Raw genomic sequence first — 13489 nt, forward strand, 5'->3', positions numbered from 1 at the left:
GATATGTAAGGCATTACTGTATATATTAGAAAGGCACTATATAATAGGTAGATGAATTGCTAGATAGATATGAAACGCATTTTATAATAGACAGATAGATATAGAAGGCACTATATAATAGATAGATATGCAAGGCACTATATATTAGAAAGGCACTATATAATAGGTAGATGAATAGTTAAATAGATATGAAATGCATTATATAATAGATATGCAAAGCACTATATAATAGACAGATGTGAAAGGCACTATATAATAGATGAATAGCTAGATAGATATGAAATACATTTTATAATAGATAGATATGTAAGGCATTACTGTATATATTAGAAAGGCACTATATAATAGGTAGATGAATTGCTAGATGGATATGAAACGCATTTTATAATAGATTAATAGATATACAAGGCACAATATAATAGGTACATGCATAGCTAGATAGATATGAAAGCATTTTATAATAGACAGATAGATATAGAAGGCACTATATAATAGATAGATATGCAAGGCACTATATATTAGAAAGGCACTATATAATAGGTAGATGAATAGTTAAATAGATATGAAATGCATTATATAATAGATATGCAAAGCACTATATAATAGACAGATGTGAAAGGCACTATATAATAGATGAATAGCTAGATAGATATGAAATACATTTTATAATAGATAGATATGTAAGGCATTACTGTATATATTAGAAAGGCACTATATAATAGGTAGATGAATTGCTAGATGGATATGAAACGCATTTTATAATAGATTAATAGATATACAAGGCACAATATAATAGGTACATGAATAGCTAGATAGATATGAAAGCATTTTATAATAGACAGATAGATATAGAAGGCACTATATAATAGATAGATATGCAAGGCACTATATAATAGGTAGATGAATAGCTAGATAGACATGAAAGGTATTTTATAATAGATATGCAAGGCACTATATAATAGGTAGATGAATAGCTAGATAGACATGAAAGGCATTTTATAATAGATATGCAAGGCACTATATAATAGGTAGATGAATAGCTAGATAGACATGAAAGGCATTTTATAATAGATATGCAAGGTACTATATAATAGATAGAACGATAGATATGCATGGCACTGTACAGGGTGGTCCAAATCTAACTATGCAATTATTGCATTGCATTGCATTAAAAGTTGCATTGTTAGATCTGGACCACGCTATATATTAGAAAGGCACTATATAATAGGTAGATGAATAGTTAGATAGATATGAAGGCATTATATAATAGATATGCAAGAAATTATATAATATATAGACAGATATGAAAGGCGCTATATAATGGATAGAAATGAAAGGCACTGTAAAATAAGTAGATATTAAAGGAACAATATAATAGATAGAAAGATAGGAAAGGCCCTATATTATAGAATAGATAGTGCTTTGTGTAGTTTTTACAGAAGCTCAACAAATATTGAACTATAACAAACTGTACCACCACCCCCCACACACACAAGAATTACAAAAAACAAGAAAGCAGGGTCCTGGGGTGGCTGCAGTCTCTCCCAGTAAGCACTGGGCACAAGGCAGGAACAATCCCTGGACAGGGTTCCTGCACATTACAGGCACCAGGCAACTGTATGTGTGCCACTGTGTGCCCGAGTGTGCCCAGTGATGGACTGATGTCAGTCCATGGATGGTTTCTGCTTTGTTCTTAAGAGGCCTGTCTGATGATAATCAACTCCAGAAAGCAATTAAATGAATGCGTCTGGGTGTGTGCGTCAGTGTCTCCAGTGATGGACTGCTCTCTTGCCCAAGAATGCCCTGCTTTATTTCCACTGCTTTTGGGATGGGCTTTGTCCCCAGACCCAGCACTGTGACAACCAACCTCATAAAATGAATGAATGACTTTTTTGTGTGTGTCCAGTCCAATAAAGGTCCCTTGTTTATGCCCAGTGCTGCTGGGAAAAGTTCCAGCCCCAGACCCTAAACAGTAATAAATGATTTGGTTCTGGGGTGTATGCCTTGAGTGTGCTTCATTAATAACTGACATCAGGTCTGTGCTTGCAGCAGCTGAGATTGGACCAATCCTAACAGACCCTGCACTGTAATAACCAACATCATAAAATAAATGAATGAATTTCTCTGTGTGTGTGTGTCCAGTCCAATAATTGTCCCATGTTGATGTCCAGTGCGGCTAGGAAAGTCTCCAACCTCAGACCCTACATTGTTTGGGGGTGTATGGCTTCAGTGTTTCCCATTAAGAACTGGCATCAGCTCCATTGATGGCTTATGCCCTGTGCTTATGCCATCCCACCAGACTGTGCGCCATAGTGGCCTTCTTCAGATGTGTGTATGTGTGTGGTTGTGAGAGAGAGAGTGTCCTGTGAAGGACAGCAATTAAATCCAATAGTGGCCCCCGCTTTATGAACAGTGCTGACAGAACAGACACCCGCTGTCCACATCACTGCACTGGACTTAGTGGCCTCAGAGTGTGAATGGAGGATTCATTGTGTACCCTTCAGTAACATGCAGTAGCTCCGGTTAATGTGAATGTAGTTATGATGTTTTTACGGTAACACGTTTTATTATTTAATATCATAGTGAGGGATCATTAATTGCATATTCAGAGATTCATCCACATTGTTTGATGAGACAGAATGTTTCTGTGGAATACTAAAGCATATGTCAGGAGTCCCCAGCTCCAGTCCTGGCCGCAGGTTTTCATTCTAACTCTTTTCTTAATTGGTGACCAGTTTTTGTTGCTCATTAATTCCTTTTCCTGTCATTTTAATTGACTTGTTTTTCAGGATTTGTTCCCCTGAATTGCTTCATTTCTTTCCTTAAATGGCACCCAAACAGAAGTGAAGTGTGAAGTGAATGAACCGACAGAAGAGCAATTAAGTCAGGGCCTCAAATTCCAACCAATTTCATTCCAACAAGTTGCTTAATCAGGCGCTGAGTCTTGTCGTTAATTAAACTCGTTCTTTAACTCCATGGCTTGTTGCTGCTCTCATTGTGTAATAGCAGACATTTCTGAAATTGTGGATTTTCTCTTTTCTAAGAGCCCTGGTGACCTGAGCAGATCAGTATTCCTGAGACCTTCATCTTTCTTTATTTTCAGATATTGTATGATGGTCACATTTTGCTGGTGATGTTTTGGCTCATTTTGTATCTCATTATTGTTTGGCAGCTAATTAAGGAAAAAGAAACAATTAAGGGGTCTGAGTCAATTAGAATGAATTCAAAAGAAGTTCATTAGCAGTCAGTAATTATGAAAAGGGTTAGAATGAAAACCTGTGTTGAAGCAGGCGGGCGCGGGACAGGCAGCAGAATCGAGATTTATTGTACGGCGCACATACAGACTCACTTCAGATGGGAAGAGTTACAGTTCTTATCACACACATGATTATTCATCCTCATCTGACTCCTACCATTCCCCTGCTCTAGTTCTGCCTCTAATTAATTCCACCATTATTCCTCAGCAGAGGGGATTGTCAAACCCCTCTCTGTCCATCATGTCTGTCTGATAAGGCCTACTAGCTCAGTGCTCACATTCCCTGTCTGTCCGAGGGGCTCATCCTTTTCCAGCTCTCCTACACATTTCACCTTTGGCTTAATGAACTATTAGTGGCTTCAGGCTGAAACAGAATAATAAAAATATGTAGGCATAAGTGTTTTCAATTCCAACTCTTTCATCTTAATACTTGGTGAAATATAGTGCCTACTTTACTCATGCACTTAAAATACTTTTCTAATTCATAAAGATGACCAATTTCAAGAATACATTTTTCTATACCTGCAGCCACTGTGGCCCTCCAGGACCGGAGTTGGGGACCCCCGGCGTACAGACATGTCTTTAGTGTGTGTGTGTGTGTGTGTGTGTGTCAAGTGTGCACATGGGTAGCCATACATGTTATATCGACCCCAATTCCTGACCCACACAGACACTCCTGCAGTATGCGTGGGGCGTACATTAAAAATAAAACGATATTTTTATACAGTATGTTACTTACCCCATGTGGTTTGTAGTAGTGATCGCCTACAAAAATTTTAATCTCGTGTTTTGCAACAGAACAGAAATAGCGATGGTGCTTTTATAAATGGCATCTATGGAGGACAAGGCTGGATAACAGCAAATGTCAAAATGTCCATGAAAAATCTCACGTTACTGATGTCACGTCAATCCAGTTGTATGCTCATAATGTTCCAAACGCATTTATTTTTACAAAAATATTGTTAAATAAACCACGTCTGGAAAACTTTCTAGCGAATGAAAATGGAAGGCGTTTTTTTTATTGCCTGTTCAGGAGCAGAGAAGAAAAGACTGTGACTGCGATTTGAGAGCCAAGCCTGGACTCTTTAACTACAAGTGCGCCTCCTCCTGTCTTTCACCAAAACTGAGAGTCGGAAACAAAAATCAAAAGTCGGAATGACGAAGCATGGATCCTGTTAACACTAGAATTACCGAAGCCTATGAAAAAACTCAGAAATCCGTCCCACCTTAAATCCCTTCGCACCTCTCTGTCAGCGTCTTTTCTTGTAAATGGCAGCAAGCAGCCTGCTATCACATCCCTCCAATGCCACACAAGGTTTTCTCAGCTCAAGTCTGTTTACCTGCGTATCCTTTTATAAATACTATATCGTTACTTGATTTATTTCATGTGTGTTCCATGTCTACAGCAATCTCTGTAAACAAATTGTTAAAGCAGAAACATTTTTCATGTTTTAGTAATAATTGACAAAATGTAGACATGAAGTGTATAATGTGTGAAACCTGAAGTACCTGCTGTACTTTGTATCCTTTATTAATCCCTGAGGGGAAATTGTCTTTACATGTGACCTTTGGAGCGTAGGGACCAATTTTCTGGTTAAGGCCCAACAGATGAAGATCTTTTCTGGCAGTAGTGGGATTTGAACCTGCAACAGTCCAGATACCAGCGCAGACTCTTAGCCACAGAGCCACCACTCCACCTTGTTGCTCCGGCCTCTCAGTGAACTTTGCACTGTTGACATCACATGGTGTGCAGTGTTAGCCAATGAGTTAAGCCGTTACCGGGTTGGACCAATGAATGAGGGGGAGGCGGGCCTTCAATTCAAATGCTCATTAGTGCCTTCCAGAATTATTTAACCCTTAACTACTCACACCATTTCTCATAAGTACTCGCGTGGTGTTCTTTATGAACGCTGTGAGGTTGTAATATAAAATAATGCCATAATTTAAAATTGTACATGTTTTTGCTGTTATTTAATACCACATTACTGTAATAGTATGACACAGTCTAGGACTATCTGATGTGATGCCCAGGGCGCGTACAGCCATTCTATCCCCGACACAAACAGGCAGGACACCAATTGCCACACAGCCCACAGTTTATTAACAATTCAGCACCGACACCACACACCACTCAGTCTCTTGCTGCCAGTCCTTCCGGGTATGGCAGAAGTGTGGCCAAATAAGGCCCTAAAAGCATTCCATGTGCCCCCTGGCAGTGGCCACGGGCCCCAGCAGGGTTGAGCTCCCATGCTCATGACCCATGACCTCACTGGAAACCAAAGGGGGGCTGCCCTCCGTTGATACGGGGAAGAAACTGTCCTGGAAATACTCTCTCCCCCGGTCCTTCTATAATCGGGGTGTCCTGGCCTGGGCCCACCACACTGAAACTAAACCTGATCCACTTCTCTGGTGCTCATTCGTCACCGATCACACTTTCATCCATGGCAGGATTTGCACACGGATCGCGTTTAACTTCAGTTGTTGAATGTTCTTTGCAGATAAAGTCATTGCAAGAAAAACATCTTGTCGTTGTCATACATACATTTATTATCAAATGCCACCATGTGAAACTTGCGACTGTGCATCCACTCATAAAACCGGCTGAGGGAACACTGGAGGGAAACCATTGTGACACTGGACTTGTGGTGGATCAAGCCGAGGAGTGATGACGGAAGCTGCCGGTAGGTTCAATTAAAAGGATACACCAGTGTGAGCAGCTAAGGCTTAACAATGTTTTAGTAAAAAGTCATGCGTTTAGAAGATTATAAGCATACAACTGGACGACCTGATTATGTGAGATGTTTCTGTTTGCTGTTGGTCACCATAGACTTCTGTGACGTCAGAATCTTCACTTTCTCCATTCTGCATGAAAACCTCAGGTGAGAATTTCTCGGCCTTCACTACAAAACACGTGAGGGGAAGGAACTAGAGTCGGGCATGGTCTCCGCTAGACTTTCTCGTATACTCCGATGTGGCGATGGATATTTGAGGAGTAAACCTTAAGACAATGATTTATATTTTTATATTATGTACCTTAAACATTCCAGTTGATTTTGCAACGTCTCTCATTGTGCTAAGTATCGTAGTTTCTTGCGGCAATGATATATTCGTGTAAATCCGAGACAGAGGCTGTGGGCCAAGGGGATGGGGACAAGGCCCTCCTCACTCATGTGCCAGCTTTGGGGCAGGTGCCTTACCTCCGCTTAGCTAGCGAATGAGAAAACAACTTAACGGATTTAGATCGGGATTTTTTTCTAGAATGTGCTTGAACATTCTGGTTGATTTTATGACTTTTTTCATCACGCTAAGAATCACAGTTCACCTGCAGGAGCGATATATTCGCATGAATCTGAGACAGAGGCTGTGGGCCATGGGGAGGGGGAAGCTTGACGTCAGGAGTGGGGAGCCAGGCAGAGCCCTCCTCGCTGTCCTGTTTCACTTCTATGCTAGTGGAGCCACAGGGCACAACTAGTTAATAATATATTGAACAATTATTATAAAAGTAAAGTTGAATAAATCGGACTCTGCAGTTGCATGAGAAAAAGGTAAAGTACCACTTCCGGTTAGTGGACATAGCCCAAAAGTCGATCGAAATGTACATTTTGTACCTAATACTTGTATGCAATATTGGTAGTGAAAGTGTGCTCAAGTTATCGTGTTTACACACACACACACATACACACATGCAGACATAATTCCAAAAATGGTATTGTCGGACTCAGGGAGGTCTCAAACATAATTTTTGGATGATTACAATAGTTTCCCTATACTTTGTATACGAGAAAGTAAATGTATATTTAATTTTTGGGTGGAATATTCCTTTAATGAACCATGAGGTCAGCTTCTGTAAGGCAGATCTTCTCCCCAACTGAGATTTTCTTTTTATCTTATCTCTCCACAGTGTGTAAGACAGCAGCGCACAAGAAATGCGAAGCCAAGGTAAGTAGGCCTGTCCAGTCCGAGCCGCATTCCACTGTCAGTCTGTCCCAGTGGGGCTCGCGGGGTTGAGCTGGCATGTGAACCTGGCGACTCCTCGACTTCTGTTTAACCTCTGGGCTGATGTTATGTGTGTTTGACATTTTGTGATAAAAGCACAGTATGGAGGCCGTTTGTCATTTCAGACGTGCAGAAGCATTTCCTTTGGGCCTTCGGGGTTATCCACAGCCTGTGTGCCCCGTTGCCTTATCACCGATGAGACACTTTGAAAGTCCTGCCAGGTTTGTGTCCATCAGGCAGCAAACTCTGGAAATGGCACCGGCCTCCATCCTGATCGCAATCTGCCTAAACGCGCAGGAAGCATGAGGGGCAGTGGCCGGCGTAGCGCTTGCGTAAGGCAGATTTAGAGATTTAGGTCATGGCGTTGAGGAAGTGACAGAAACGCAACTTCATGTTTGAATGAAGAGAAGACTTGGCACTCTTTGCCATTCACATGGAGACTCTGGTGTAGTCCTGCAGTTCGGGTTGGCATTGTCGCTTGTCTGAGGAGTGTGCAGACGGTGCAGAAGAGCAGTAGTAGTGGTGGTGCCAGGATATCATTAAAAGGTGTGTCATGGGGGGCATCTCATGTAATTTTTATAACTGTTAAATACATATTCATTTGAAAAAAATGTAGAATCAGAGTCATAACAACATTGTGGAAGTGCATTGCATTCATTAAAGAAAAAAAATTATGACTTAATCTCTCTCTCTTTATATATATATATATATATATATATATATATATATATATATATATATATATATATATATATATATATATATATATATATATATATATACAGTAATCCCCTGCTATATCACGGTTCAGCTATCGCACCACTGCTACATCGCGGATTTATTAATACTATTATTATTACTAGGGGGCAGAGCCCCCTGCTCGCTTCGTTTGCCCACCCCCCCCCAGGTTTGGTTTACCGGATTAACAATTTAACGAGATTGTTATTTTCATGAGAATTGTTACATATGCATTATTTTCATTTTTACTTTAAAACTTTTGTAAAAACAATATTTGTCCTTTATTCTCTGCCCCGGGTGTGGTTACATCTCTTTCCCGCGGCATTTATAACGCTGCTCGCATTGTGAAGGGGGGGTCTAAACGCACGCGAAGGAGATGCGATTGGTTCAGATTGTGTCTTGCTGCTGGCCAGCTGTGTGTTGTGCTTGTCGCGCTTTGCGTCAATCACTTAAAAGCCTGTACAGCAGCTGTCCTTCTGTCTCACTGTCTTGTCTTGCTTGACGTTAAAATGTTTTATAATAGAGAGACATTACTCATATCCTTAGCCCAACATCCACATATGTGTTTACAAAGAGTGTTTTAATAAGTTTACATGTGTTTAAAGCATGTGGGAGGGGTATTTTAAGGCTTAAACTATAAAAAAAAATGTGGTCTTTCAATATCGTGGAATTTCACCTAGCACGGGTGGGTCTGGAATGTAACTTCCACGATAGGCGGGGGATCACTGTATAATATATATATAATATATAATACAGTTAGGTCCATAAATATTTGGACAGAGACAACTTTTCTCTAATTTTGGTTCTGTACATTACCACAATGAATTTTAAATGAAACAACTCCGATGCAGTTGAAGTGCAGACTTTCAGCTTTAATTCAGTGGGGTGAACAAAACAATTGCATAAAATGTGAGGTAACTAAAGCATTTTGTGAACACAATCCCTTCATTTCAGGGGCTCAAAAGTAATTGGACAATTGACCCAAAGGCTATTTCATGGGCAGGTGTGTGCAAGTCCGTCGTTATGTCCTTATCAATTAAGCAGATAAAGGCCTGGAGTTGATTTGAGGTGTGGTGCTTGCATGTGGAAGATTTTGCTGTGAACAGACAACATGCGGTCAAAGGAGCTCTCCATGCAGGTGAAAGAAGCCATCCTTAAGCTGCAAAAACTGAAAAAACCCATCCGAGAAATTGCTACAATATTATGAGTGGCAAAATCTACAGTTTGGTACATCCTGAGAAAGAAAGCAAGCACTGGTGAACTCAGCAACGCAAAAAGACCTGGACGTCCACGGATGACGTGGTGGATGATCGCAGAATCATTTCCATGGTGAAGAGAAACCCCTTCACAACAGCCAACCAAGTGAACAACACTCTCCAGGGGGTTGGCGTATCAATATCCAAGTCTACCATAAAGAGAAGACTACATGAAAGTAAATACAGAGGGTGCACTGCAAGGTGCAAGCCACTCGTAAGCCTCAAGAATAGAAATGCGAGATTGGACTTTGCTAAAGAACATCTAAAAAAGCCAGCACAGTTCTGGAAAAACATTCTTTGGACAGATGAAACCAAGATCAACCTCTACCAGAATGATGGCAAGAAAAAAGTATGGAGAAGGCGTGGAACAGCTCATTATCCAAAGTATAGCACATCATCTGTAAAACACAGTGGAGGCAGTGTGATGATGGCCAAGTCAGTCACCTGATCTTATCCCAACTGAGCAGGAATTTCACTTGTTGAAGACTAAACTTCAGACAGAAAGGCCCACAAACAAACAGCAACTGAAAGCCGCTGCAGTAAAGGCCTGGCAGAGCATTAAAAAGGAGGAAACCCAGCATCTGGTGATGTCCAGGAGTTCAAGACTTCAGGCTGTCATTGCCAGCAAAGGGTTTTCAACCAAGTATTAGAAATGAACATTTTATTTCCAGTTACAGTGGAACCTCAGTTCATGAATGTCTCGGTACACGTACAACTCGGTTTACGACCAAAAAGTTCTCCAAACTTTTGCCTCGGTTCACGACCACACACTCGGTATACGAACAAGCCGGGTTCCCTTTCGGTTTGTACATGTTCAGTCTCTCCCTGTGCATTTCCTGAGCAGCGAGCAAGAGAGAGAGAGCAAGAGAGCGCACACACACACACACAGAGGCAGCGCGAGAGACAGAGAGAGCCACGCACACACACAGGAGCGCGCGAGAGAGGTGCGCACACACACAGGAGCGCTCTAGAGAGACACACACACAAGCGCTCCAGGCTCGCAAAAGAGAGACGCATGCACACACACACAGGCACGGGAGAGAGAGGCGCGCACACACACAGGAGTGCGCTAGAGAGACACACACACACAGGCGCTCCAGGCTCACAAAGAGAGACGCACGCACACACACACAGGCCCGAGAGAGAGAACGAGCGAGGGACGCATAAGGTAGAGAAGGCTTGTTTTTGTTTTCAGTTCTATTTACAGTGATCGGTTCGTAGCCTGCATTGTTGCAATGTTACTTTTCATGGTGGTTTATTAAATTACGGATTTTTCAAATGTTCATTTTTCCCCTGTGCTTAAAAAAAGTGTTTTTAGTGAGCGGTTCCTAGCACTATAGAGCGAACTATTGCAGTGTTAGTTTTCTCTGTTGTTCAAGGTTTTCTCAGTGTTGTTCAATGTTTTTACATTTAGTTTACCATTACGCTGTGCATTCTATGGTATAATTAACTATATTTGTGCTTAAAAACTAAAATATATATATATATATATATATATATATATATACATATATATATATACATACATACAGTTCGTACGGTCTGGAACGGATTAATTGTATTTACATACAATCCTATGGGAGAAATTGCTTCGGTTCACGACCAACTTGGTTTACGACCAGAGTTTTGGAACGAATTATGGTCGTGAACCGAGTTTCCACTGTATTTAATTTGTCCAATTACATCTGAGCCCCTGAAATGAAGGGATTGTGTTCAAAAAATGCTTTAGTTGCTTCACATTTTTATGCAATCGTTTTGTTCACCCCACTGAATTAAAGCTGAAAGTCTGCACTTCAACTGCATCTGAGTTGTTTCATTTAAAATTCATTGTGGTAATGTACAGAACCAAAATTAGAAAAAAGTTGTCTCTGTCCAAATATTTATGAACCTAACTGTATATATTATAAAAAAAAAATCTTGGGAGGGATACGAGACGTGATGTTCTTGGAAGACACTTGACGTCATGCGAGACAAGGCAGTGAGACAAAACGACAGCTGCTGTACAGGCTTTTAAATGATCAAAGCGCAGCGCGACAAGCAGAACACGCAGCTCGCCAGAAGCAGCAGCAAGACAGCAGATGATCCAACCGCATCTCCTTAGCGTGCGTTCAGCCCCCAGCCCCCCTCCCCCCCCGTCCCCCCCAACAACGTGAGCAGTGTTATACGTCCCGCGAGAAAAAGGTTTAACCATGCCAGGGGGCTGGAAATAAAGGACAAAGAGTAGATGACAAAGTAGAACATCGTAAAGAATTCAAAATGTTGGTGCGGTACACATGCAGAGCAGGTTAGAGATAATGGAAGTACGAAAATTCGAAACTCTCAGAAAAAGGATAGTAAAGATCGTATTAGCACAAACTAATGGAAATTATTTGTTCGTGAAAATCGTGAAATAAAGGAACAGTGAAAAGAGATTGAATATATTGTTCGGATTTAAACTTTAAGTTGGAGACTTGTAGATCATCTAATTTGCATTGCCAGCGAGAATTAAAAGATTCCAAAAACGTTGTTGCGGTATGAAGTCCCGTGAGACTGACATTTTTAACATGAGATTCTTTCAAGTCACGCCCTTGTGAAGGACAGCCGGGTCCCATGCCCGGCAGGGACGTCCCTGCTGCATCTGTTTCGGGGGAGCAGCCATGGACACTTCAATACGTCCCCCGGGATGCTTGGTGGCAGCCTCCCTGGTGGAGGATGATTCCCCAACCTGGCACATGGCTCCATGGGAGATGGAGTCCTCCACAGCCTGGTTGGGGGCTCGGATGGCCGCTAGTGGGAGCTGCATGGAGTCTGCAGCCCGGCTGGTCGAATCTTCAGCCCTACCCGGAAATGCAATTAGGACCAGGTGATCAAGCACCTGGAACGCTTCCGGGTGGGGTATAAAAAGGGCCAGCCACCACCACTCAGAGAGCCAGGGTCGGGAGGAGGAGGACTACGCTTGCAGAGGAGTAGTGAGAGAGGAGAAAAGAGTGCTGCTGTTGTTGTGGGGAAAAGAGTGCTTTTGGGACTGTATTAACTGTGGGTCGCGGGGAAGACGTGTGCCCACGGTGAAGAAGAAAATAAAAGTCCTTGTTTTATACGTGCCTCTGTGTCGTTCTGTGCCGGGTCAGGCGCCTATATAGCGCCTTTTCTACACCCTACTTACAGCTATTTTCAAACAAGACCGCGGTCATCTAACCTCAGTCGTGTGAATGCTTTTGTCAGACACACTTCCTGCGCTCTCAGCTCTTACAAATTTTATCAGGACAATAATTTTATATGTTCTAGATGACACGTCAACAACTAAGCAAAGAAGAAAGAGCATGGACAAACATTCGAAAAAGTCATTTTATTTATTAGAGAGAAAGAAACGATATTCACTCACAGGCAGATATATGTTGCGTTGTCACGATGTAAGTCCTAACACAAAATCAAAATTCAATGCAATCTTGAAGAAAAGTTGATTCCAAATATTGTTTTTACTAAAGTTTTAAAGTAAAAGTGAAAATAATGCATATGTAACAATTCCCATGAAAATAACAATCTCTTTAAATTGTATATCCGGTATACCAAACCGGGGGTGGGCGAGCGAAGTGAGCAGGGGGAGGAGCCCCCTAGTATATATACTGTATATGTTTGTATGTCTGTCCGCTTTTCACAAGAGAACTACATAACGGATTTAGATCGGGTTTTTTTCTATAATTTGCTTGAACATTCCGGTGGATTTTGCGACTTCTTTCATCGCGCTAAGTATTATAGTTGGGTTGCAGCATCGATTTTATTCGCACAAATCCGAGAGAGAGGCCATGGGCCGAGGGAAGGGGGAGGCTGGACCTCAGGAGTAGGGAGCTGGGGTGGGCCCTCCTCACTCACGCACCAGCCTCCATTTGAGTCAATCTACCTGTCGCCATGCGTTGGTGCGTAACTTGCCTACTGACATTAAATTTCATCTTCAACAAATCTGCCCAAGCCTGTCTGCTGTCCAAGTCCCTCTGTGATGATTCAATGGATTCCAGATTATCTGCCAATCCCCCCTATCTTGGTATCCTCTGCATACTTAACCAGCTTGTTACTTATATTCCTATCCACATCATTTCTATATATTAAAAATAGCAATGCCCCCTGCTGGACACCAATCTTAACATCGGCCAATTCTGATGACGTTCCTCACACCATCCCCCTCTGCTTTCTGTGTCTGAGCCAATTCTGTGCCCATCTACACCCCACACCCTAAGCTCCCACCTGTTATGTTTTGATGCCCAACCTC

The 13489-nt window shown here is 41.8% G+C and overlaps 1 protein-coding gene across 1 annotated transcript in view; it reads left to right on the plus strand.

Moving 5' to 3' along the window:
- The window catches only part of tns2a (tensin 2a), a 241378-nt gene that overhangs the window by 94342 nt on the left and 133547 nt on the right, over positions 1-13489 (plus strand). The window contains exon 3 of the mRNA XM_051924783.1: positions 7158-7195. Within this exon, the coding sequence (XP_051780743.1) occupies positions 7158-7195 (38 nt within the window). The remainder of the gene's footprint in view (positions 1-7157; positions 7196-13489) is intronic.

Source organism: Erpetoichthys calabaricus, chromosome 3 (assembly GCF_900747795.2).
Source record: "Erpetoichthys calabaricus chromosome 3, fErpCal1.3, whole genome shotgun sequence".
Taxonomy (NCBI): Eukaryota; Metazoa; Chordata; class Cladistia; order Polypteriformes; family Polypteridae; genus Erpetoichthys; species Erpetoichthys calabaricus.